This window comes from Dipodomys merriami, unplaced genomic scaffold (assembly GCF_024711535.1).
Source record: "Dipodomys merriami isolate MVZ:Mamm:240054 unplaced genomic scaffold, mDipMer1.0.p SCAF_5, whole genome shotgun sequence".
NCBI lineage: Eukaryota > Metazoa > Chordata > Mammalia > Rodentia > Heteromyidae > Dipodomys > Dipodomys merriami.
Genome location: NW_027206068.1, coordinates 8,894,136 through 8,921,572, shown reverse-complemented (window position 1 = coordinate 8,921,572; position 27,437 = coordinate 8,894,136). Strand labels below are relative to the sequence as shown.

Here is a 27,437-nt window from a genome sequence, read left to right as displayed (position 1 = left end):
GCCTTTGCTGCTGGGGTCTGGCTGGCTTTGAACCACAATCCTCAGATCTCAGCCTCCTGAGTAGCTAGGATTACAGGCGTGATCCACCACTCCCCACTTCCCAGCCCTTTTATTGATGGGACCTTCTGAGGCAGGCTGAGAGTCAGTTATATATCACCTTTGAAACAAAGACTCCTGGAAACTGTATCTCAATTTTTAGTAAATGACCTCTTTAAACTTAGTAAATTAACTTGATGATCCTGATTTGTGAGATCAGCATGCTTGTCAGGCAGGAAAAGAGCATTTCATAGTCCGTCTGTCTGTCTGTCTGTCTGTCTGTCTGTCTGTCTGTCTGTCTGTCTGTCTGTCTGTCTGTCTGTCTGTCTCCCTCTCCCTCTCCCTTCCTTTCCCTCTTTCCCTTTCCCTTTCCCTCTCTCTCTCTCTCCCTCTCTCTCTCTCTCTCTCTCTCTCTCTCTCTCTCTCTCTCTCTCTCTCTCTCTCTCTCTCTCACACACACACACACACACACACAGTACCTTATTAAACTCAAAAGAGTTGTATGCCCTTCTGTCTCTTTGCTTATGGCATACCATACAATACCAGTGTTGAGCTGGGTGGCTCATGCCTGTAATCCTAGCTACTCAGGAGGCTGAGATCTGAGGATCATGGTTCAAAGTCAGCCTAGGCAGGAAAGTCCCTGAGACTCTTTTCCAATTAGCCACCTGAAAACCGGAAGTAGAGCTGTGGCTCAAGTGATAGAGTGCAAGGACAGTGCCCAGGCCCAGAGTTCAAGCTGCACAACCAGGGAAAAAAAAAAGAATACCAATGTTAAGTAGATCGGCATTTGTAGGAGATAGGAAGGAATTTAGACACAAAAATTCCAGTTTTCTTTCAGTTCCCTCCTATCAGCACACTGCTATTCATGCACATGCCTTAACATCTGACTCCCTTGGAACCAGTGAGCTCAATTTTGTGGGACAGACTGAGGGAAGATGGGCTGGTCCTGGGCTACTGCCCACAGCAACCTTGAACACAGCTCTGTTTTTTCCCATAGTCTTCACATGTCCATGAGAGAAAAATGACCCATCTTCAAAGAAGCAAGACTTAATGGGGAACATTGTTAATAAAGTGTTAAAGCAAACTTAGGGATTGGCATTAGGTAGAATAAATCCAGGAAAGTCAGGCCAGAGAAGTACCTGTAACAATCAGTCATTCAAAGTACCAATTAATTGACTGACCACACATAGGGTCCTAGGGCCCTATTTTGAGTTACTTCAGTTACTGAAGAAAACTGACTTAGGGCTGGGAAGGTGGCTCAGGGGTAGAGCGCTTGCCTTGCATGCCTGAGGCCCTGGGTTCGATTCCTCAGCACCACATGAGCAAAAAGAAAAAAGCCGGAAGTGGTGCTGTGGCTCAAGTGGTAGAGCGCTAGCCTTGAGCTGAAAAGCTGAGGGACAGCGTCCAGGCCCAGAGTTCAGGCCTCACGACCGGACCCCCCCCCAAAAAAAAAAAAAAAAAAAAAAAAAAAAGAGTACTGACTTAGCCAGGAGCTGGTGGTTCACACCTGTAATCCTAGCTACTGGGGAGGTTGAGATCTAAAGATCACGGTTCAAAATCAGCCTGGGTAAGAAAGTTGGTGAGACTCTTACCTGCAGTAAAGCACTAGAAAACCAGAAGTGGCTCTGTGGCTCAAGAGGTAGAGTGCTAGTCTTGAGCTGAAGAGCTCAGGAACGGCATCCAGGCCCAGAGTTCAAACCTCACAGCAGAACAAAAAAAGAAAAAAGAGGAGCTGGGAAGGTGGCTCAGAGGTAGAGTGCTTGCCTTGCATGCATGAAGCCGTGGGTTTGATTTCTCAGCACCACATAAACAGAAAAAGCCGGAAGTGGGGCTGAGGCTCAAGTGGTAGAGTGCTAGGCTACAGCTGAAGAACTGGGACAAGTGCCCAGGCCCAGAGTTCAGGCCCCACAACCGACCAAAAAAAAAAAAAAGAAAAAAAGAAAATTGTGCCATGGAATATGCAGAGCAGAACTTTTCCTCCTTGTTCATCCCTGCCTCTTTTGTCCTCCCTTGGGTGGCCAGTGGGAGAGGAGTCAGAAAGCTTCCATTATGGCTAAGATTTAGAGACAGAAAGATTCCCAAGAAAAACACACTTTTTGTACCTTGTGAAATTCAGTTTCTGGCTCAGGCTCACTATTTTTTGTCAATGATGAATAGATAAAGCTCCGTTCAGCTATCATACAAAACTGTACATCCTTGAGATCTTCATGTGAAACGAAGAGTTTTCACAAGGGGTGTGTGTGTGTGTGTGTGTGTGTGTGTGTGTGTGTGTGTGTGTGTGTGTGTGTGTGTGTGTGTGTGTGTGTGTGTGTGTGTGTGTGTGTGTGTGTGTGTGTGTGTGTGTGTGTGTGTGTGTGTGTGTGTGTGTGTGTGTGTGTGTAACAGGGTTAAAGTAAGGAGAAATGAAAAAGTGAGAAATAAGTTCTTGCTCCATACAAAGCAAATGGAAGCGAAAGACTGAATCTTGAAGACATTTTTTTCTGGGCAGGCCTGGAACCATGACCCTCCTAATCTCAGGCTCTGATGTAGATGAGATGCATGCCACTGTGTCCAGCTGTGGGTTGAGAAGGGTCTTGTGAACTTTATGGATAGACCTTAAAACATGTCTTCTCTATCTCGGCCTCCTAAATTGGTAGAATTAAGTTATGAACCACTGGCACTTGGCTACCTACATATTTTATTTTATTTTATTTTATTTTTTGGTCCGGTTGTGGGGCCTGAACTCTGGGCCTGGGCGCTATCCCAGCTCCTCAGCTCAAGGCTAGCGCTCTACCACTTGAGCCACAGCGCCACTTCCGGCTTTTTTCTTTTTGCTTATGTGGTGCTGAGGAATCGAACCCAGGGCCTTCGGCATGCAAGGCAAGCGCTCTACCACTGAGCCACCTTACCAACCCCACCTACATATTTTAAAAGGTACTTTCAGTAAAGTGATTTTTGTCATATGCCACACCATGGATTAATCTTGAGGACTTTATGCTTTGTCAAAACAGCCAGCCCCCAGAAAGATAAATATGGTGTGATTCTATTAATGTAAAGTACTTAGAGTAGAGAAAACTAATAAAGTCTGGGTGCTGGTGGCTCACCCCTGTAATCCTAGCTACCTAGGAGGCTGAGATCTGAGGATCTGGGTTCTAAGCCAGCCAGGGCAGAAAAGTCCATGAAACTCTTATCTCCAATAAACTACTCAGAAAACTGGAAGTGGTGCAGTTGCTCAAGTAGTAGAGTGCTAGCCTTGAGCTGAAGAGCTGAGGGACAGTGTTCAGGCCCAGAGTTGAAGCCCCATGACCAAAAAAACCCCAAAAGTCAACTAATAAAAAGTAAAATGGTGGTTGCAAGGGCCTAGGGAAAGAGAAATATGGAATTATTATTTAATATAATGAGAGATTTCATTTTGCAAGGTGAAAATGGTGTTGGCAGTGGTTGCACAACAATGTAAACTTATTCAACAATAAGCTGTATAATTTTTTTGTTTTATTTTTTTTGGGTCCGGTTGTGGGGCCTGAACTCTGGGCTTGGGTGCTGTCCCTCAGCTCTTTAGCTTGAGCCACAACGCCACTTCTGGCTTTTTTTCTTTTTGCTTATGTGGTGCTGGGTTATCGAACCCAGGGTCTCATGCATGCAAGGCAAGCACTCTACCACTGAGCTACCTTCCCAGCCCCTAATTTTTTATTTTTTGTTTTTAATTTTTGTTGATCTTGGGGCTTGAACTCTGGGCGTGGTTATATAGGGAGACCCTGTCTTAAATGACAACAAAAAAACCTGAGTGTTCATAGTTTAAGGCTTTCCTTAGTGATGTCCATTTTATGGGTTTTGAAGATTGTGTAGGCATACTTGCTGCTGCAGGGTCATACAGAAAACAGTTCATTGCTCTTCAACCCTTTGGTTCCACCTATTGGTCTGTCTTTTCCTCTCACTAAACTGCTAGAAACTCAATTTTTTTGCTTCGATATTTTCGCCTTTTTCAAAGTATTATGTAATTGGAACCATAGTATGTAGTCTTTTCACATTGGCGTCTTTTTCTTATCAATGTACACTTAAAGTTACCCCATGTTTTTACCTTGATAGGTCCTTTTATAAAAACACTGATGTTCTAGTTTGTTTATCTTTCATCTTTTGAATGACATTTAGGCTGCTTCCAAGTTGTGGTTGTTATGAATGAAGCTGCTATATGGATCTGCTATGCAGATTTAAATACCAAGGGATATGATAGCTAGATTTTGTGGTAAAGTATACTAATTTGCTTCCATAGTGGTTTTACTATTTTGTATTCCCATCAGCAATGAATGAGAGTTTTTGTTGCTCCATATCCTCAGTAGTGTTTGGTGGTGTCACTGTATCACATTTTTTAGTTGCCTTTGGTATGGGCTAGGGAATGTGGTTTAGTGATAGAGTGCTTGCCTAGCATGCATACTTGGTTCGATTCCTCAGTACTACATAAACAGAAACAGCTGGAAGTGATGCTGTGGCTCAAGTGGTAGAGTGCTAGTCTTGAACAAAAGAAGCTGAGGAACAGTGCCCAAGCCCTGAGTTCAAGCCCCAGGACTGGCGAAAAAACCAACAAAATACACTTTTCTGAGTTTTTGAATGTTTGATGTGAACATTGACAATATGATTATATGTAATTTTCACATAGTTAAGAAACATTTCCTTCTATTTGGTTCCAGTAATACTCAGAGAATAAATATTTGTATTGCAGTATGATGTTTTAGGGTTTTAGATGTAGTTCAGTGCTAGTGCATGTGTAAAGCCTTAGGAAAGACTGCCATAGAAGTAATATGCCTAAGGCTGAGCACGTGGAAGTGGTGCTGTGGCTTAAGTTGTAGAGTGCTAGTCTTGAGCAAAAGCAGCTCAGGGGACACAGTGCTCAGGCTCTGAGTTCAAGCCCCAGGATTGGCCAAAAAAAAGAGAGAAGTAATGTACCATTCTCAGTGCATTGTACTTGTTCATGTGTCTTGTTACTGTTGGAATTTTAATCTTTAGTTATCATCTGAATTGCTTCACCTTATTAGTAGTTTTCCCTTTATAATGAACATTATATGGAGTCTACTTTGAAACTATAGAAATACCTTTTTTCTCTTCATATTTTTACCCCACAAATTTTATGATCTCTGAATGCATTCATCTACAACTACAGTGTTTGCTTAACAATTCTCATAAAATTTATATTAATTGAAATTACTGTGTTACAGGAGTTGTTCTTTTCTCCATGAATTCATTCTCTTTTATGAATACTGTCATTTGTTGCTCAAATTCTGACTTTGTCCATTAGGAGCTCCTCAGGTAGGTTCTGGTATTTTCTGATAAGCTTCCCTCTGCTCTTCAAACTTAATTTTGAAGACTTACTCCTTGCTTTTCAGCACCCTAAGAAGTTTCTGGCTATTTTGTATATCCTCTGCTCCTCCTTTCTGTTTCAAAAGAGAAAAAACCAATAGTTGTGTTTTTTCTTTTCTTTTTTTTTTTTTTTTGGTTGGTTGTAGGGCCTGAACTCTTGGTTGCTGTCCCTCAGCTCTTCAGCTCAAGGCTAGTGCTCTCCCACTTGAGCTACAGTGCCACTTCTGGCCTTTTCTGCTTATGTGGTACTGAGGAATCAAACCCAGGGCCTTGTGCATGCAAGGCAAGCAGTGTACCACTGAGCCAACTTCCCAGCCTTTTTTTTCCCCTGTCCTTTGTGGTGCTTGAACTCTGGGCCTGGCTGCTGTCCCTTAGCTCTTCAGCTCAAGGCAAGAGCTCTACCACTTGAGCCACAGCGCCACTGCTCATTTTCTGGTGGTTAATTGGAGATAAGAGTCTCACGGACTTTCCTGCCCTGGCTTGGCTTTGAACTGTTATCCTCAGATCTCAGCCTCCTGAGTAGCTAGTATTACAGGCGTGATGCCTGGTGCCTGGCCCAACAATTTCTTAAAAGAATGAAACAAGGTAAACAAAGTAGGTATAATAATGTGGGTGAAAATTTTAGGGCATGACAGAAATACAAGTTGTCATGTCAAAAACTTTGGTGTGGGGGGGGTGGGCTGGGGTGAGGGGGCTGGGAAGGAATGTGAAGGGTAAACAAAGGAGGAGGCTGCAATGCTTGATAAGAAATGTACTCATTATCTTGCCCATGTAAATGTAACCCCTCTGTACAGTATGTTCACAAAAAATAAAAAAAAAATTTATGGCATGAAAGAATGGGCATAGTTATTAGATTTTTGTGTTGATATCAGCTAAATATCTTTATCTTTGCATATGCACAATTATTGAATGCTTCTTTTTAACTAATTTGAGGTGATTCTAGAATTTATTAATATATATGTGAATGTGTGTATACACACAAATATCAACTCTCAAGTGTGTGTTTCTGTTTGACCTAAGTGGTTTTAAAATATGATTTAGGATATAAAGCATGTACAAAACTCAGTGTGATGGCACATTCCAGTGTGAGAGGATTAAATTTGAAGTCAGCTTGGGCAATTTTATGAGGCCTTGTCTCAAAAGTAAGAAGTAAAAGGGTTGGGGATATAATTAATTGTTAGAGTACTTCCTGGCATGCTTGAGGTCCTGAGTTCAATTCTTAGGACCCTTCTCCCCAAGCATATACATAGTGAATTAATGCAAAGTATACTTTGCATGTATCTTTGTTTCTCTTTTCTTCCTTCTCTCTCTCCCTTCCTCCTTTTCCCTGTTTATTTGTGTGTGAAAAATATTATGTGAGCCACGTGCTGGTGGCCCACACTTGTTATCATAGCTAACTCAGGAGGCTGATCTTAGAGGGTCACAGTTTGAAGCCGGCCCAGGCAGGAAAGTCCATGACACTCTTTTACCAAAAAGTCAAAAGTAGAGCTGTGGCTCAAGTGATAGAGAGGTAGCCTGGAGCACAAAACTCTGTGACATTTTTTAGATCCTGAGTTCAAGCCCAAAAAAACAACACCAAAAAAACAACAAAACTCCAAAACTCAAAAAACCAAAAAATGTAGTCAGACATTGACATATTGAATTGAAATCCTTTTGTACAACTATTTAAAAAATAAAAAAAAATAGCCAGGCACTAGTGTATCTCACCTGTAATCCTAGCTACTCAAGAGACTGAGATCTTAGGATCAAGGTTTGAAGCCAGCCAGGCCAAGCAAGTCCATGAGACTGTTATCTCCAATAAACTATTCAGAAAAAGCTGGAAGTGGCGCTGTGGCTCAAGTGGTTAAGTACAAGCCTTGAGCACAAAGAGGCTCAAGGACAGTGCCCAAGCCCTGAATTCAAGCGTCAGGACTGGCAAAAATTAAAGAGAACAAATAAAGGAGCGAACCCAAGTCTTTCTAGAGAAGTATAATTTTGCATGTGGAGACACAGGAAAAAACTACTTGTGCAGGTAAAGATTAATTTTGAGTTAAGACAGTTCAGCAAAATTTATGAGTAACAGTTGAAGAAAGAAGAAAGCAAATATTAAACAGCATTTGTCAGATGGGACTAAATGTCTTGCATATATTATCTGTGGACACTTAGGAACTCTGAAATAAATGTTTCTGTCACATACATGCATACATAAAGACAAGAACCTGTGAGTCAGAGACATGTTTAAAGACAGTTAGAATTCCAGAATATATCTGTATGAGCCTTCTCTTCTTTTCAATATGTACAACATATTCTTGTAGTTCATATTTTGTTTTTATGTGTACTAAATGCTAAATTGGAGAGAAATTTCATTTAAATGATATTTCTATACCCCACTCTCCATATATCTTATAATATATAATTATATACTTTTGTCAGTTGTGGGGCTTGAACTCTGGGCCTGGGTGCTGTCCCTCTGCCCTTCAGCTCAAGGCCAGTGCTATACTACTTGAGCTATAGCACCATTTCTGGTTTTCTGGTGGTTTATTGGAGATAAGAGTTCCATGGATCTTCCTGCCCCGGCTGGCTCTGAACCGAGATCCTCAGATTTCAACCTCCTGAGTAGGTAGGATTACGGTGTGAGCCACCAGGGCCTGGCTTCTCCTTATATTTTTTATGTTTTTATATTGAATCATTGTTTCTCTTCCAGCCTCATTATCATTATGAAGTACATACCAGATGAGGTCTTTTGTTTGTTTGTTTGTTTGTTTTAAACAGTTTTAAAGAGTTTAGGAAAGAGAAAGTAAAAGTCACTTTGAGTGAGCAAAAGGACCCAGAAACTGGTTGTCCACCATGTGTTGAGGGATTGGACGTTTTGTATTGTCTCTCCCCACCTTTTTCCCCCTTTTGGCAGTTTGTTAGAGGGTGATTGACTTGTTGGAAACAAGATCCTCAAGTGGGTGGTGGCTTCTATAGGAGGACTTGCCTGGTTTTTGGCAGCACTCAAGACCCCGCCCTGGGTGGTGGCTACTGTTTGGGGTTGGGACTCACTGGCCTGGATTGGTTGGCTGATGCTTTCCTTCATTTTTCCCCCTCTGAGTTTTCCCTGACTGCTGTGGGGACTGGGGACAGCCTGAGTTTTGTTGTGGCTACTTCTTGCTGAATGTGGGTGAGGAGGGAGTCCATGACAGCTGGCAGAGATTCAGGGAGAACACAGGGGACTTTTAAGCAGTTGTAAGGATGCTGGACCTGAAGTCGCTGGTGGTTAGTTTTTATATTTATTCATGGTTATTTATATTGATGTTATTTGATGTAGGTGAAAGAGCACAAATTTAGTAATTTAAGCACACAGGGCCCATGTATGAGTAGTATGAGCAGGATGAAGACTAATTTTGAAAGATAAAATTGTGAACCCTAGTAGGAAATTCATTCAAGGTAGAAAATATTGTTAAATTGAATGACATTTTATAATGACAAGTTTTTTAAACATTATTATTATCTTTAAGTAGTTGCACAAAGAAGTTCCCATTCTAGAAAACAGTATATGAATACAAGGTGTCTGATAACATTGTATAATGACAAGTTTAATAAATTTATTTGTTTACCACTTTTAGGATATTATCTTCCAAATGATGATGGAGAATTTTATCAGTTCTGTTATGTTACCCATAAGGGTGAAATTCGTGGAGCTAGTACACCATTCCAATTTCGAGCTTCTTCTCCAGTTGAAGAACTGCTTACTATGGAAGATGAAGGAAATTCTGACATGTTGGTGGTGACCACAAAAGCTGGCCTTCTTGAGGTTGGTACCAACAGAGAACTAAAGCTCATGGTGCTGGCATTTAAAAGGTTTCAGGTTATGCATAACTATCAAAATCCATTGCTTGTAGTGAACCTAAGTGTCTTTAAAAACATACCTAAAGGGGCTGGGAAGTGGTAGAGCGCTTGCCTTGCATGCATGAGGCCCTGGGTTCAATTCCTCAGCACCACATAAGCAAAAAGAAAAAAAGCCGGAAGTGGTGCTGTGGCTCAAGTGGTAGAGTGCTAGCCTTGAGCTGAAGAGCTGAGGGTCAGCGCCCAGGCCCAGAGTTCAGGCCCCATGACCGGACCCAAAAAACAAAACAAAACAAAATTTGAAAATTTCAAGGGAAGGATGCTAATTTTACAATGAAGAAATGCAGTAGGCACTGCCTTAATCAAGTCAGAATTACTTTCTTGGTCCTTTTGTGGAAGAGACTGTTCCTAAAAATATTTTTTACACAGTGGATGATACAGTGAATAACTATGGACAGAATTTAGACCTAAAGCTTATTACCTTTCCTTACCCTAATGGTTCTTTTTTCACGATGGCCTAATCTGTTGATTGTTGAATAATACACATTGAAAAGATGAAGCTGATTAGGTGAAAGGCATGAGCCAGTCAGTATCTCACTATAGTTGGATGTGAACATTGTTTTATATATGGTAAGTGTACTCTTTCTTAGTATATGACAGTGAGTTAAGGAAGTATCCTTAGTCTCTTAGGTGGAACATTTTTAGAGTGATTATTTTCCTTGTTTATCTGATCAAATGAATAAGCCTAGATTAACCATGATTTAAAAGGAAAGATCTATTACTATGTTTTTGAAATAAAATACTTGGAGTCATTGGCTGGTCGTCTAATGCCTTATGTTTCAATTGTAGGAGTCATGAAAGAGAAAATGAAACTCCTGCCCCCCCCATTTAAAGATCACATTGTCTAATATTTTTACCCTATACCTGAATAAAGCACAATGGTATATTTTAACTATAATTGCATTTACTTCCTTACAGTAATAATCAGAAAAAATGGCTTTTTAGGTTAGTTCACTATATTTTTTTTGTGAATTTATACTCATATTTTATTTGATGAGGGGTGTTGCCCATTCATAATAGTCAGATGGATCTTCTTAAACTTGTAAATATTTTAATGCCTTTGGTTTTCATTAATGTATCTTTAAGAACTGACACTAGGGAACAAAGATGAAAGGTTATACTATATTACTTTCACAAGAGCATCAGACTAGAAAGTTAGAAGGAACCAATCTTTTTTCTGGTTGATTCGCCTATATCTTTTCTTCCTCTTTTCAAAAATTCCTCTCTTATCTTAAATAAAGAAATGTAACTTTTATGGGGTGACTAAAACATTTGGTAGTGACAGTTGCCTGGTGATCAGGGTTTTTAGCCTGGTGTTTGAGTCCTAGTCAAAGATGCTAAAACAAGCCCTGATCTTAAGAAGTTAACATTTATATTGTAACTTTGAATACTTGTTAGACCACCCTCATTTCAGTCATTCCAACAGAATAACTATGGACATTTTGGTACCTGCATCTCTGTAGTGCTTTTTCTCCAAATAAGCTGGAAATTAGTACAAATCTATTTAACTTCTTCCTTCTATACAAAAGATATAACTGATTCTTAGATTGCTGTCCCTATGGAAATAAATGACCTAAAATCCTTTTTTTTTTTTTGAAAAATCTTTAAAATTTTCATAATATTCAATGATTTTATCTAATACTATATAAAATAAATATAACTTCTTCTGGTCATTATCTGGTTTTCTGTTGTCATTAAAAGTGATTGAGAAATCCTGCAATAAACCTGGATTAGATAATAGATACATTTTTATTTTTATTTATTTATTTTTTGTCAGCCGTGGGGCTTGAACTCTGGGCCTGGGCGCTGTCCCTCAGCTCTTCAGCTCAAGGCGAGCACTCTACCACTTGAGCTACAGCGCCACTTCCGGTTTTCTGGTGGTTTATTGGAGATAGGAGTCTCACGGTCTCTCCTGCCCGGGCTGGCTTTGAACCGCGATCCTCAGATCTCAGCTTCCTGAGTAGCTAGGATTACAGGCGTGAGCCACCAGCGCCCGGCTAGATATATTTTTAGAAAGGCATTTAGGGCCTAGTAAGAGATGTTTGACTATGGTCTATCTCCTAGATGAAATTAAAATATTTTTAGTTTTCTTAGGTATGATAATCGCAGTTTTGAAAAAAACTGCTAGAAATGCTGGCTCTGAAGTACATAAGGGTGAATTACTGCAGTTTTGTTTAAAATGGTTTAGCAAAACAATGAAATTCATAAACAAGTATATAAAAGATGAAACAAACATGGAAATTATTATTATTAGTAAATTGAATAACATTGTAATTATTTTGTATACTTGAAATATTTCAGAATACAACTTTAGGGCACAAATTAGATTTATATGCACACACATTTTTTTTTTTTTTTTTGCCAGTCATGGGCTTGAACTCAGGGCCTGGGCACTGTCCCAGAGCTTCTTTTTATTCAAGGCTAGCACTCTACCACTTGAGCCACAGTGCCACTTCGGGCCTTTTCTACTTATGTGGTGCTGAGGAAATGAACCCAGGGCTTCATGGATTCTAGGCAAGCACTCTCCCACTATGCCACATTCCCAGTCCTTATATACGTTTTTAGGTAACTTAAATTCTTTAAATATTTTTCTGCTTACACTTCTGTAACTTTTTTTCCCCTTTGTTCAGGCTTGAACTCAGTCAGGGCCCCAGCACTGTCCCTGTGCATTTTTTGCTCCAGGCTGGCACTCTTATCACTTGAGGCTAGTACTCTACTTCTGGCTTTTTGGTAGTTAATTGGAGGTACGTGTCATGGGCTTTTCTGTCCCAGGCTGGCTTTGAACCTTGATCCTCCTATCTCTGCCTCCTGAGTAGCTAGGATTACAAGATCAGCCACCAGTGCCCAGCTTTTATAGTAACATTTTATCAAGCACCGTATTGTGAATTACATAAGTCATTGGGAAAAAAAGTTTTTTTGTATTGTTCCTGTTATACTAGGTCAAGACTCATCTTCATTTTAAATCTGCTAGAAAGTTTTGAGTCAGATTTAATGCTAAATTAATAATGCTGTTAACCTCAGGATAATCTCCTTGCTTGGTCTCGATTTTCTCTTGAATTTATTGAATGTCATTTATTGTAATCTACCATAAATCATTGTTAAATAATTAAGGCATAAAAGTAGTTTAATGCTTAAGTAAATAAACTTTTTCCTTTTGAGAGTATTTCTCCTGGCATTTTCATTAGGTCTGTTGGTATAGACAGATAGATCATTCTGAAAGTTTCAGCTATTCAGCTTTCATAAGAGCCTTTTTAGAATTTAATCTTTTTGATTCAAGGACTCGAAACTTTTTTTGTATGTGTGCGGGGGATGAATCACAGAGTCTTCTGTTTTGGGTGGTGCTTGGGATGAAACAGGTCCTTCTGCATGCTAAGCAGGCATTCTGTCATTGAGCCATATCTCCAGTTCAACACTGAAAAACTTATTTTAGTCAGTCATGGGTCTTGAACTCTGGGCCTGGGCACTGTCCCTTAGCTCTTCAGCTCAAGCCTGGCGCTCTATCACCAGTAGAGCTGGGTGCCAGTGGCTCATGCCTGTAATCCTAGCTGTTCAAGAAGTCTGAGATCTGAGGATCGGGGTTCAAAGCCAGCCTGGGTAGGAAAATCCGTGAGACTCTTATCTCCAATAAACCACCAGAAAACCGGAAGTGGTGCTGTGGTTCAAGTGGTGGAGCACTTGCCTGAGCTAAAGAGCTGAGGGACAGCACCCAGGCCCAGGAGCCACAGCACCACTTCTTACTTTTTCTGAGGAGTTTATTGGAAATAAGTCTCCCAGACTTTTCTGCCCTGGCTGGCCTTGAACCGCGATCCTCATGTGAAATTCTTTTTTTTTTTTTTTTTTTTTTTTAATGTGTGAATGTATGTATTTTGTCAGTTGTGGGGCTTCAACTCAGGGCCTAGCTCAACTTTAAAGCTCAAGGCTACTGCAGTACACCTTTGAGCCAGAGCTCTGCTTCCCATTTTTGAAGTGGTTAGTTGGAGATAAAAGAGTCTTAGAGAGACTATTCTGTCTGCGCTGGCATCAAATTGTGATACTCAGATCTCAGTCTCCTGAGTAGCTAGGATTACAAGTATGAGCCACTGGTTCACGTGAGAACTCTTATCTCCAATTAACCACCAAAAAAACAAAACAGAAGTGGAGATGTGACTTAAGTGGTAGAGCTGCAAGCCTTGATTGAAAAAGTTCAGGGAGAGCTCCCTGACCATGAGTTCAAGCCCCAATAAAACACAGACACAAGAGGAACAATTTTCCTGTCAATGTTTTTGATTGTTATTTTGGATGAGAGATTGGTAATTACACCACTTAAAAATTTAATATGCCGCCGGGCGCTGGTGGCTCACGCCTGTAATCCTAGCTACTCAGGAGGCTGAGATCTGAGGATTGCGGTTCAAAGCCAGCCCGGGCAGAGAGACCCTGAGACTCCTATCTCCAATAAACCACCAGAAAACCGGAAGTGGCGCTGTAGCTCAAGTGGTAGAGCGCTCGCCTTGAGCTAAAGAGCTGAGGGACAGCGCCCAGGCCCGGAGTTCAAGCCCCATGACCGACAAAAAAAAAAAAAAATAAATAAAAAAAATTTAATATGCCTTATTTCACTATTGATCTGAAAAGTGATTAGCAGGCAACTTCATAATATATTTTACTCATTTTGTGATTTCTTTTAGTGTTTTATCCACACCCCCAGCCCTAATTTATTAATTTTTGTAACTGAAAGCTGATTGATAACGAATTAGGTAGATCATAATTTTTTCTATGAATTTTATTTTTTGAAATTGAAACATAAACTTATAGTAATATTTTACTATTAAGGAAAAATTGAGACTTTCTGTTTTGATCTACAGTTGAAAATTGAGAAAACCCTGAAAGAAAAGGAGGAATTATTAAAATTAATTGCTGTTCTGGAAAAAGATACAACACAACTTCGAGAACAAGTTGGAAGAATGGAACAAGAGCTTAACCAAGAGAAAGAAAGATGTGAGCATCTACAAGCGGAGCAAAAGGTTAGTTGTGTCTTATGGAACTGATTGGAGTTGATAGTATGGTTGCCAGAAACCCACCTTGTCAAAGAACTGAACCAATTAAAGTCTGTGAAGACCAGGTACTGGAAAAAAGTAGCATTTAAAGAGACATTATACAAGAATAGGTCAGTTTCTATTAACCTTTTGCTACAGCTGCTTTTGTGTTTTAAGATAGTTAAAATAGTTTTAGACTCTTGTTACTAGACTTGAGAAATAGTCTTTGACAACTATTTCCAGATGTTTTACATCTAATTCTAGAATAGTTGTTAGACTTGGAGGAAGGGCATTGGAAATAAATCAGAAACCATAAACACTGAATAAAGGGAACATAGGTGAATAAACAAAAATTGCTTTTCAAAAAAAGAATCCAGTGAATTAAGATATAATGCTAGAGATAAAACTTTGAAATTACTATTTTTTTTGTGTATGTGTGTGTGTGGTTATTGTTATGCTAGCTCTGGTGCTGGAACTCAGGACCTCTTGTTTTCTCACTTGCTTTTTTGCTCATGGTTAGTGCTCTATTGCTTGTGCCCTGCCTCTACTTCTGGACTTCTGCTGATTAAATTAGAGATAATCCTCAAATTTGTCTTCACATTTCTTTTTCTTTCTTTCTTTTTTTTTTTTTTTTTTTGGTCGGTGTGGGCCTTGAACTCTGGGGCCTGGGCACTGTCCCTCAGCTCTTCAACTCAAGGTGAGTGCTCTATCACTTGAGCCATAGCACCACTTCCAGTTTTTTGGTGGCTTATTGGAGATAAGAGTCTCACAGACTGCATGGGCTGGAAAATCTTCAGATCTCAGCCTCCTGAGTACAGGCGTGAGCCACCAGCACTCATCTACATTTCTTTATAATGTCTATAAAGTTCTCTATTTTTCTTTTCTTTTTTTTTTTTTGTCGGTCGTGGGGCTTGAACTCTGGGCCTGGGCGCTGTCCCTCAGCTCTTCAGCTCAAGGCGAGCACTCTGGTGGTTTATTGGAGATAAGAGTCTCCCGGTCTCTCCTACCTGGGCTGGCTTTGAACCACGATCCTCAGATCTCAGCCTCCTGAGTAACTAGGATTACAGGCGTGAGCCACAAGCGCCCGGCTAAAGTTCTCTATTTTTCTAACAACCTTTTTAGTTAAAAGGGTTATCCTGCATTTTACTCTTGGTGAACACAAAATAGACTAGAAAGTAGGGATTTCTATTTGGTTATGGAGTGTTTTCTTTCATTTTTTTTTTTTTTTTTAATGCTTGTACTGGGGCTTAAACTTGGGACTTTGAGCTTTCACTTGGCTTTTTTTGCTCATGGTTGGCAATCTACCAGTTGAGCCATGCCTCTTGTCCAGTATTTTGCTAATTAATTGGAAATGTAGTCTTTCAGTCTTTTCTGCTCAGACAGAAATCCTCCAGATCTCATTTTTCAGATGTGTGTGCCAACATTCTGCTCATTTTTGAACTTTTAAAGCCAGTGTACTAAATACAGAGATACAGTAAAGTAGAATAAAAATGCTTACCTTTACTTCTAGGACATTTAACTCAGTTTTTAATGTATTTCTTGTAACTTTCTTGCTGATATTCTTTTCTTTTTTTTGGGGGGGGGTCCGGTTGTGGGGCCTGAACTCTGGGCCTGGGCACTGTCCCCCAGCTCTTCAGCTCAAGGCTAGCGCTCTACCACTTGAGCCACAGCGCCACTTCTGGCTTTTTTTCTTTTTGCTTATGTGGTGCTGAGGAATGGAACCCAGGGCCTCATGCATGCAAGGCAAGCGCTCTACCACTGAGCCACCTTCCCAGCCCCTATTATTTTTTCTGCTTGGTAGTAGTACTGGGTTGGAACTCAGAGCTTTATACTTGGCTAATTAGATGTTCTGCCAATTGAGCTATGCCTTCAGCTCTTTTTCATTTGGTTATTTTTGAGATGTCTTATTTTGTGCCCACAGCCCTACTGGACCACATCCCTACTGTTCACCCTTCTTGCCACACTTGGGATGAGGAGGGTGCTTTACCATGCTCAGCTTTTTCTATTGTGGTAGGATCTTGCAAACTTTTTGTCTAGCCTTGCATTGAACTTTGGTCTTCCTTAGCCTTGTGTAGCTAAGATTATAGAAATGAGCTGACTTTGTGATGTTTTTAGGACGGTCTTACTATGTATCCCAAGTTGGCCTTGAACTCACTATATACCCTATGTTGGTTTCACTGGCAATCTGAATTGGATTTATAGCCATTTCCCATCTTTCCTTGCTCCTTTATTATTTTATAATTATTACAGTGAGAGATTAGTAAAACTTAGATTTAGCAGTTTTCCAAAATGGAATCCCAGGTTTTTTTTATTAGCAAATGAATCAAATAATTTAATTCTAAATATTGTGAGACACTAAGCCAAATGTTACATTATATGGACAATATATTTGGAATCACATATCTTTATGTCCATGTTTTATATTTACATTTAGTGTTCCTAAAGTTAAGATATCCCTACAAATCCAGAAAGTATTATATATACTACTATAAATTCTAAAAACATAATCATAGAAAAATGGCTGCTTTTCTTTACCTGTTTTATTTTTAAGTTTTTGTTATCTAAGTAGTTGTACAAAGAAGTTGCCATTTAACAATGCAGTTTACGGATCCAGTACATCTTGATCACAGCCATCCCTTTCAACATTCTCACCTAATTTTGTAGGGCATACATTGAATTCTTGTCTGCATATTTCCTCTCTTCATTTCTCTACTCCTTTTCACTTGACCCCACCCTACCCTATTTGAGTACCCAAGATCTCAAATAGTGTAATTCCTTAGAAAGCCAGTCTTTGCTCTATTACAAGCCAGAGGGGGGATAAAAAGAACTAGCACAGAGCTGGGAAGGTGGCTCAGTGGTAGAGCGCTTGCCTTGCATGCATGAGGCCCCTGGGTTCGATTCCTTAGTACCACATAAGCAGAAAAAGCTGGAAGTGGAGCTGTGGCTCAAGTGGTAGAGCGCTAGCCTTGAGCTGAAGAGCTGAGGGAAAGCATCCACAACCAACCAAAAAAAAAAAAAGACGTAGCCTAGATCCCAGATCCAGCAAAATTTCATAAACCATGCAAAAAGAGATCTTAGCTATAGAAGAGTAGCTTGTTCAGTTTCTGAGTTCTTTAATTGTCTTAATTGATAAATGGATCATGTTTAAATAGTCATTTAATTTACTTCTTTTCCATTTGTTCAGTTATCTTGGAATATTTGCATAGGCTCCTGTGGCACATTGGCAGCATTAGAAACAATGACCTAGAGATATATTGTAGTGCTTTGATATAGCACTTTGTGATCTATACTAGAATTGGGTGTTTACCTCGATAGTACCTTGTGAGAACCTGAATTGCCACTGGGGTAGCAATGAGATAATTGTGGGATTAAAATTATAAGCATACGAAGTTGGCAGTAGTAGCCTGTATTCTCAGTATTTAGGAAACTAAGGCAGGAAGATCACTTGAGCATAGGAGTTTGGGCAACACAGTCTGGGCAACACAGAGAGACCATTATGTATTTAAACAACAAAACCAAACACAGAGAGGTTTTTTTAAATGAATTTTATTTACTGGTTATGTTTATGAAAATGCCTTGTTTCTAAGGGTCTTATTGAAGAATCACAAAGCTTAAAAATGGAAAATGAAGAATTTAAGAAGAGATACAGTGATGCTACATCTAAAGCACTCCAGCTTGAAGAAGATATTATGTCAGTCACACATAAAGCAATTGAAAAGGAAACTGAATTAGACAGGTATTTCTGATGATTTTAAAGAAATAGCTAATGATTTAAGAAAGTTTTCAGTTGTATTCATTCATATTAATCTTAACACAGTTTAAAGGACAAACTGAGGAAGACACAATATGAAAGAGAGCAACTTGAAGGTCAGTTGAAGACAGAAAAGGATGAGAAGGAACTATATAAGGTAATTCTTCCTATTACTGTTTTTTGAAGGAGATTATTCCGGTGCAGCTGAGGGTCAGGAATTTGAGAACAATTTAGCTGAACTCCTGGTCTCTTGTATTATTGCAGTCAGGATGCTTGCAAAGGACAGCGGTTAGCTAAAGGCTTGCCTGGAACTGGAGAAGCTGCTTCATAATGGTTCACTCATATAGCTTTTGGCAGGAATCTATTCACTTGACTTGCAGAAGCTTCTCCCTACCTGTTTGAATGACCTCAGTATTCCACAGGGCATGTAATCCAAGAGAAGTCACAGTGACAATATGTGTTGCCCTATAAATTTTTAGGGAATTAACTTGTAACAGTTTCCTGTATTATAGTAATTAATGGCAACAGGATAATGACTTGCTTATCTGATTTACAAAACTTAAGTGTTTGAACCTTTTAAGATTTTTTTTTTTTTTGGTTGGTTGGGGGGCTTGAACTCTGGGCCTGGGCACTATTCTTGAGCTGCTCAAAGCGAACGCTGTACCACTTGAGCCACAGTGCCACATCTGGTTTTCTGGTGGTTAATTGGAGATAAGAATCTCTCTGATTTTCCTGCTCCATATTGGCTTTGAACTGTGATCCTCAGATCTCAGCCTCCTAAGTAGCTACAATTACACAGGCTTGAGCCACTAGAGCCCAGCTGGTGATCATATTTTACTGTTTTTCCTTTGGAATAATCTTTAAGTCTAATTTTACAAAATATCCCTACTGCAAATGAATTTCACCTTTTGAGACTTCAAAAGGTGAAAAGCATTCCTGCAGAAGAATAGTAAGTTAGCTTAATTGTCAATGATGTAGGTGGGAGAATTTAATAGCTAATAGGCATTTCCTATAGGCTTTTCTAGATGAGGAATTTCAAGCTTCATATCAAGCCACTTTTGTGACTTTAAAACTGATTATTGCAAAGGTGTTGGCCACTGGCAGTTTCAGAGAATCACTTAACATTCTGTACTTAGGAACTGGGATTAGTTCTTCAGCTTTTTCTTCATTTAAAAAGTAAACTAGGGGCTGGGAAGGTGGCTCAGTGTAGAGCACTTGCCTTGCATGCTTGAGGCCCTGGGTTCGATTCCTCAGCACCACATAAGCAAAAAGAAAAAAGCTGGAAGTGGTGCTGTGGCTCAAGTGGTAGAGCACTAGCCTTGAGCTGAAGAGCTGAGGGACAGCGCCCAGGCCCAGAGTTCAGGCCCCACGACCGGACCACCACCCCCCTCCTAAAAAAAAAAAGTAAACTAAAAGAAGTAATTAGTGTTCTCTCATACTCTTAGAACAAGATGCCCTTGTTAGTGGACTCATTGACACCAGTACTTGACATCGAGTACTGCATTTATCTCTTTTGAGCAAATCAACAGCACCTGAAGCTCATTGAAAAATCAATCATATTTGGTTGGTTCATCAACAACTGTGTATTTAGGCATAAGGACAACATAGTGCTCTTCACATGCAAAAAATTGAATTGAGATGCTTTTTAATGTTTTCTTTCTAGTTTTCCAGACTCTGTCCATGTCCTTATATTTGAATAATCTGTAACCTAATGTTTCCCCTCTCCCAAAATAACCAAATCATTTATACTTTGGAAGAGAATCATTTATATTTTGGAAGAGAAGCAAATCAAAGGAAGTGTCTTTAGAGATGTAGTTTAGACTTTAGAATCAATCTCTATGGAATTTTTTTAACTTAGAAAAGCTGTGATCTTCATATATATATGTATGTGTGTGTGTGTGTGTGTATATATATATATATATATATATATATATATATATATATATATATATATATATATATATATATATATGGTTGAGGTAGTCATTTGGAGGACTTTGCTTTCAACACTTGTTCCTTCATTTTAATTTTGGTTTTTATTTTATGTTATTTGACTTTATGTTGCTTTTCCATTTTTCATTTTTCTGTGGCAAGTCTTACTGTACAGGCTAGCTAGGCTGCACTAGCCTAGAACTTGCGATGTAGCTCGGGTTAGCTTCAAAATTGAGATCTTCCTTTCAGGTACTGGGATTTCAGGCGTGTACCACCACACCCAGTTCTTTTTTTTTTTTTTTTTAAATTAGAATTGTTTTGAAGTAGGGAAATTTTTTCTATTCATCTCTAACTTAGGTTATGGCATTAGAAAGAATATTCTTTTTCTTTTTTTTTTTTTACCAGTCCTGGGGCTTAAACACAGGGCTTGGGCACTGTCTCTGAGCTTCTTTTGCTCAAGGCTAGTACTGTACCACTTGAGCCACAATGCCACTTCTGACATTTTCTGTTTATGTGATACTAAGGAATAGAACCCAGGTCTTTATGCATGCTAGGCAAGCGGTCTACCACTAAACCATATTCCCAGCCCAAATTTCCAAATGCTGTTACAGGTACACTTGAAGAATACAGAAATAGAAAATACAAAGCTTGTGTCAGAGGTTCAGACTTTAAAGAATTTAGATGGAAACAAAGAAAGCATGATTACTCATTTCAAGGAAGAGGTTGGAAGACTGCAGTCGTGTTTGGCTGAAAAGGAAAATCTGCAAAGGGCTTTCTTGCTTACAACCTCAAATAAAGTAAGTACTTTTGGTGAATGTGGAGATTTTAAATGTCTCTATTAAATGTGTGTAATTTGATTGCTTTTATTACATTTTCACTTGTTTTTAAAGTTTACCCATTTATTTATTTTGAAAAAGTTGAAAACTAAAAGTTGAAAGAGCAGAAGAGTGAATAGTTATTTTGCCATTCTTTTTTGTTTTCTTTGTTGGAAGTACTAAAGTTTAAATTCAGGACTTTGTGCTTGCTACTTAGCCACTCTATTGCTTAAGCCATGCCCCCAGCCCTTGCTTTACTTTTCATCTAGGATATCTAGTTTTTGCCTAGCTGGTCTCAGACTGTGATCCTTTTATGTATGGCCTCCCATGTATTTGGGATCACAGGTATGCACCATGCCTACCTTGATTGAGATGGGCTCTTGCTAGCTTATTTTATTTTTTTTTTTATTTGTTGGGTCTGGTTGTGGGGCCTGAACTCTGGGCCTGGGCGCTGTCCCTCAGTTCTTCAGCTCACGGCTAGTACTCTACCACCTGAGCCACAGCGCCACTTCCAACTTTTTTCTTTTTGCTTATGTGGTGCTGAGGAATCAAACCCAGGGCCTCAAGCATGCAAGGCACGCGCTCTACCACTGAGCTACCTTCCCAGCTCCCCTTATTTTATTTTTTAATTGTGTCAGTATTGGAGCTTGAACTCAGTGCCTGGGTGTTGTTTCTGAGTTTTGTGCTCAAGACTAGCACTCTGCAGCTTAAGCTACAGCTCTACTTCTAGCTTTTTGGCAGTTATTTGGAGATAAAAGTCTCATGGACTTGCCTGCCTGGCCAGACTTTGAACCTTGATACTCAGATCTCAGCCTCCTGAGTAGGTATGATTATAGATGTGAGCTACTGGTATGCATTTCCAGTCTTGCTTTTTGTTACTTATTTTGGAGGTAGATTCTCAGGGACTTTGTTGCCTAACTTGGTTTTGAACCAAGGTCTTTACCTTCCTGAGTAACTAGGATTGCAGGCACGAGCTACTGGATACCTGGCTTAATTTGTTCCATTCTTATTAGGTTTGGTAATCTTTTTTTTTTGGTAGATCATAGGGCTTGAACTCTGGGCCTGGGCACTGTCCCTCAGCTCTTCAGCTCAAGGTGAGTGCTCTACCACTTGAGCCACAGTGCCATTTCCAGTTTTTTGGTGGTTTATTGGAGATAAGAATCTCATGGAATTTCCTGAATGGGCTGGCTTTGAACCTCAATCCTCAGATCTCAGCCTACTGAGTAACTAGGATGATAGGCATGAGCTACCAGCGCCTGGTAATTTTTTTTTTAAGCTAGATTTGCTTGTTATTGTAGATAAGCTTTTTTTTTTCTGTTTTTGATTATTAAGAAATCTTTGAGTAATACTTGGAGATCATTTAAACATCCTGTTCTTTACTCAGTTGGTGGGAGGACATTTATTTTACCAGTACTATCTTTTACTAGTTATAAAACAAGATTTTGGGTTTAAAACTTTTAATGTAGCTGGGTGCTGCTGGTGGTTCACACTTGTAATCCTATCGAATCAGGAGGCTGAGATCTGAGAATCCTGGTTCAAAGCCAGCCTGGGCAGGAAAGTCTGTGAGACTCTTAACTCCAATTAACCACCAGAAAACCCAAAGTGGCACTGTGGCTCAAGTAGTAGAGTGCTTGCTTTGAGCTGAAGAACTAAGGGACAGCACCCAGAGTTCAAGTCCCATGACTGACCAAAAAAAAAAAAACCCTAAAATAAATACCAAAAAAAACCCCCACCTTTTAATGTAAATTCTGTTTTGTGTTTTTATAATGTAGAACTGTAGATTAATACTGTACTAGATGTCCCTTTTTAGTTAGGGAGTAGGAAACTTGTGTTTTCTAGGCAAACACTCTACTACTTGAGCAATGTGGTCAGTTTTTTTTATTTTGTTTTTCATTCAGATAGAGTTCTGAAATTTTGTCCAGGGCTGGTCTCAGACTGTGATATTCTTACCTCTGACTCCTCAGTAGTGTTGATTATAGCTGTGTACCACAATGGAAAAATCTTTAAAAACATTCTTTAAAATTATTTTTAAGTAGTACAAGGAGGTTTCAATTCAGATTGTCAAATTTGTTTGTTTGTTTTTATTGGACATGGGGCCTGAACTCTGGGCCTGGGCGCTATCCCTCAGCTCTTCAGCTCAAGGCTAGTGTTCTACCACTAGAGCCACAGCACCACTTTTCTGCTTACGTGGTGCTGAGAATCGAACCCAGGACCTCATGCATGTGAGGCAAGCACTTTACCATTGAGCCACCTTCCTAGCCCTATTTATTCAGTTTTAATTTTTGCCACTAACTGGGGCTTGAACTCAGGGCCTCAAACTCTTGCTTGACTTTTTTTTTTTTTTTTTTGCTTATGCCTGCTACTGCCACTTTAAGCTTTGACTTCATTTCTGGCTTTTGCCAGAAATTTGGATATAAGAGTCTTTTGGATTTGTGTGACATGGCTGTCTTCAAAATATGATTCTCAGATCTCAACCTACTGAATTACTAGGACTATAGGTATGTGTGAAAAAAAAAATCTTTAAACCAAAAATTTTGAGCCAGGCACTGGTGGCTGATGCCTGTAATCCTAACTACTCAGGAGGCTGAGATTGGAGGCTAGCCTTGGCAGGAAAGTTTGTGACACTCTTGACCACCAAAAAGTCAGAAGTGGAGGTGTAGCTCAAGTGGTAGAACTCTAGCCATGAACAAAAAAACTCAGTGAAGTGCCCAAGCCCTGAGTTCAAGCCCCAGGACTGGCACATACACAAAAAGAGTTTTGAAATTGTTTTATGTTAATTACTAAAAGTGAGGGTTAATTTTAGCTGCAGAGTTTGGAAGGATCTCATTCTTTGCATTTTGGAGCCTTCTTTCAGCCAAGACTTTAAGCTCTGGTATTTGGTCTAACGTCTTGTACTGCAATTCTTCATGAATAAATTAGTGGCAACTTATCCTTTGTAGGATAGATACATGTTGAATGAAAAAAAGTCTTCAGTTTTTTATAAAATCTGTTTATACATAAAAGAAGCATTATTTAAAACTTCTGATCAAAAATATTTTTAAAGCTAGTTTCTGCTGCTTTTTTATTTATTTGAGTGACTTATAGCTATATTTTTCTTTTCTCTTTAGGAAGATGCATTTGTTTTAAAGGAGCAACTTCGCAAAGCAGAGGAACAGGTTCAGGCAACTCGACAAGAAGTTGTCTTTCTTTCTAAAGAACTTAGTGATGCTGTAAATGTGCGAGATAAAACAATGGCAGATTTACACACTGTGCGCCTGGAAAATGAGAAAGTGAAAAAGCAATTAGCTGATGCACTAGCAGAACTTAAACTGAGTGCTGTGAAGAAAGAACAGGTAAAATAAGTTACCTTTGAGGCTGGGAAGGGGGCTCAGTGGTAGAGGGCTTGCCTTGCATGCATGAGGCCGTAGGTACAATTCCTGAGCACCTCATAAGCAGAAAAAGCCAGAAGTGGCGCTGTAGTTCAAGTGATAGAGCACTAGCCTTTAGCTGAAGAGCTGAGGAACAGTGCCCAGGCCCAGAGTTCAGGCTCCACGACCATCCAAAACAAAACAAAAGTTACCTTTGAATTACTCAGTTGATCCATAAACCACTGTGAAGTCCCAGGTCAGGTCACATTCCTTATCAGAGTTTTACATTTTTCCATTCATTTTGCTTAATCATTATGACCCTTTGGGTTGAAATTAAGCCTCAAGAAAAACTTCTGTCAGCACAATTCCTAAGGCTAGTAAAAACTCTATTAAATATGTTTGATGTCAGGTATATATTGCCTTGTTTGGAACTTCTTGTTCACTAGCTATATAAAATGATATTATGGTTATTTACAAGAGTAATAATTGCTCCTCAGGAGGTAGATTATTTTCCTCTAGTTTTTAAAGGAATCTTAGTTTAAGAATATAAAGCTGGATTTATTAGGAGAATTAGTGTGGCTCTGTAGCCAAAACAATAAAAATTAAAAGCCAGAAAGAAAAATGTGAAAATGAAGTTGAGATTTACTATTACATTATGAGGTGTGAGGGCTCTTTTTTTCTTTTTCTTTTTTAGGAGAGAAATGGTACACTGGAACATGAACTACGAAGAGAAGTTGAAGATCTGAAACTCCGTCTTCAAATGGCTGCAGATCATTATAAAGAAAAATTTAAGGAATGCCAGAGGCTCCAGAAACATATAAACAGACTTTCAGATCAGTCAGTAAGTATCACTGGATACCTGCATAGTAATTTTCCTCATCCACTTTTTGTTTATAAATAACATATATAATAATACATATGTGAGTATTATAAATAAGTTGTCTTTTGATTTCAAGCCTTTGTTTTAATAGTGTTACTTTCAAAACAGCCATCCACATATGAGTCATGGCACCAAAATATGTTACCTTTTGATTACTTCTAATCAGAAAATGATATACTTAATCCCTTGGTTCTCAATGTACCAAAATTCATTATGGGAAATTTAGGGCAGTCAAGTTGACCTTGGTTCTTCTGTCCAGCAAGAGAAAAATTCAGGCAACATACAAGCATCGTAGAGATAACAGGGAAGTTTATTAGAAAGGAAGTATAGCAAAGTACATGCCATGGATAAGCCATGGGGAAGACAGTACTTCAGCCCATCTTGGACATCTTTTCCCATCTTCCTTGTTACATGAAATTGGAGTCCCTGAAAATGGCTTTTTGATTGCATGGGTCTCCTTTTTGTTTCCTATATAGTTGTGGCACCTAGTGTCCTGTTCCTTATTTCCTCATTCTTTTATCCTTCTTACCCACCCACCCTTCTTCCCTCCCTCCCTCCCTCCCTCCCTTTCTCCCTAGCTCACTGCCCCCATTTCATTGTCCAGGTTTTGGTTTACCAGCTTATCTTGCTATCTGCAAGATGTATAACAATTGTTTTTTCTTTTCAAATCAGGAGGGTTTTTTGTTTTGTTTTGTTTGTTTTTCTAACTGAAGAACCAGGAAATGTAGCACAAGCTGCAGCAAGAACAAACAAGAGAAACCATTCTCTTCTTAGATGATTATCCTTTTAAGTTCTTTTTTTTTCTTTTGTTTTTTCCTTTTTTGGTACTGGGGATTGAACCCAGGATGTTGCACTTGTTAGGCAAGTGCTTTGCCATTGAGCTACATCCCAGCCCTTAAGTTCTTGATTAATATCTTTATCACTTAAAACTCTCTCTATATTATTGAATCTCTTATGATAAAGTTATTTGTCTTTGTTGAGATTCACCATTGATCCATCTCTATGGTTTAGATGTCACTGCTTTTTTCATTGTCTTTAGTGAGTTCTTCTATTCATACCCAGCAGATAAAGATAAATTAAGCAGTGCTAGCTTAGTTTTCTGTATTTCATTTGAGAATAGGTAGGCAGATTTGTAGTAAAGCACAGAAAATTATTTGGATTTGTATATTTATGGATCATAAAATAATATGTAAATATGAGATATGTGATATGAGATATGTGAAGGACTCTTGGGAGTGTAGAAAAAACACATTTAAAATCTGGAATTGAAAGTAGACCATCATTGTCTTAGAATATGTGGTATATAATGCTATTTTTCTGGTCTTAACTATTAATCTGAAAGCAGACAAAGGGAGTATGTAGTTTAGTGGGAAGGCTTTTGTGAACAACATAGTTTATGAGTTGTATGGAAAGATTTTGGTGGCCAATTTAAGGAAAACTTGAGATTGCCTATCTATGAATGCCTCTTCTTTGTCACTAGAAAATGTTTTTTTCTCTCTCCTTTCTTTTTTCTTTTTTTTTTTTTTTTTTTTTTTGTCGGCCGTGGGGCTTGAACTCTGGGCCTGGGCGCTGTCCCTCAGCTCTTCAGCTCAAGGCGAGCGCTCTACCACTTGAGCTACAGCGCCACTTCCGGTTTTCTGGTGGTTTATTGGAGATAGGAGTCTCAGGGTCTCTCCTGCCCGGGCTGGCTTTGAACCGCGATCCTCAGATCTCAGCCTCCTGAGTAGCTAGGATTACAGGCGTGAGCCACCAGCGCCCGGCTACTCCTTTCTTTTTTCTTTCTCTCTCTTTCTCTCTTTCTCTCTCTCCCTCCTCCTCCCTCCTCCTCCCTCTCCCTTTCTCCCTCTCTCCTTCTCTCCCTTTCTCCCTCTCCCTCTCCTTCTTTCCCTCTCCTTCTCCCTTTCCCCCTCCCCCTCCCCCTCCCTTTCTCTCTTTCTCTTTCTCTGTCAGTCATGGGGCCTGAACTCAGGGCCTGGGCACTATCTCTGAGCTGCATTTGCTCAAGGATAGCACTCTACCACTTGAGCACAGCACCACTTCCAGCCTTTTCTGTGTATGTGGTACTGAGGAATAGAACCCAGGGTTTCATGCATGCTACTATGCAAGCCTTCTGCCACTAAGCTACCTTCCCAGACTGAAAATGTTTTCTTTTGCATTTAAATTGAGGAAGGTGTGACTTTAGTCTTTTGACTCTTTTTACTTTATTTTTAATGTTTTGTTAGTACTGGAGTTTGAGTTTGGGACAGTATACTTCCTAAGCAGTTGCTCTACCACTTGAGCTATGCCTCCAGCCATGTTATTGTTTTTTTTTTTGTCAGTTGTGGGTCTTCAACTCTCAGCTCTTTAGCTCAAGGCAAGTGCTCTACCACTTGAGCCACAGCACCACTTCGGTTTTCTGGTGGTTCATTGGAGATAAAAGAGTCTCACAGACATTCCTGCATGGGCTGGCTTTGAACTGTGATCCTCAGA

At 39.5% G+C, this 27,437-nt stretch overlaps 1 protein-coding gene across 2 annotated transcripts in view; it reads left to right on the top strand.

Moving 5' to 3' along the window:
- The window catches only part of Tax1bp1 (Tax1 binding protein 1), a 72,084-nt gene that overhangs the window by 19,192 nt on the left and 25,455 nt on the right, over window positions 1-27,437 (top strand). For both annotated transcript variants that reach the window (XM_069996029.1, XM_069996028.1), the window contains exons 4-10: window positions 8,955-9,142; window positions 14,073-14,231; window positions 17,831-17,979; window positions 18,061-18,151; window positions 20,538-20,723; window positions 23,849-24,073; window positions 24,783-24,929. In XM_069996029.1, the coding sequence (XP_069852130.1) occupies window positions 8,955-9,142; window positions 14,073-14,231; window positions 17,831-17,979; window positions 18,061-18,151; window positions 20,538-20,723; window positions 23,849-24,073; window positions 24,783-24,929 (1,145 nt within the window). The remainder of the gene's footprint in view (window positions 1-8,954; window positions 9,143-14,072; window positions 14,232-17,830; window positions 17,980-18,060; window positions 18,152-20,537; window positions 20,724-23,848; window positions 24,074-24,782; window positions 24,930-27,437) is intronic.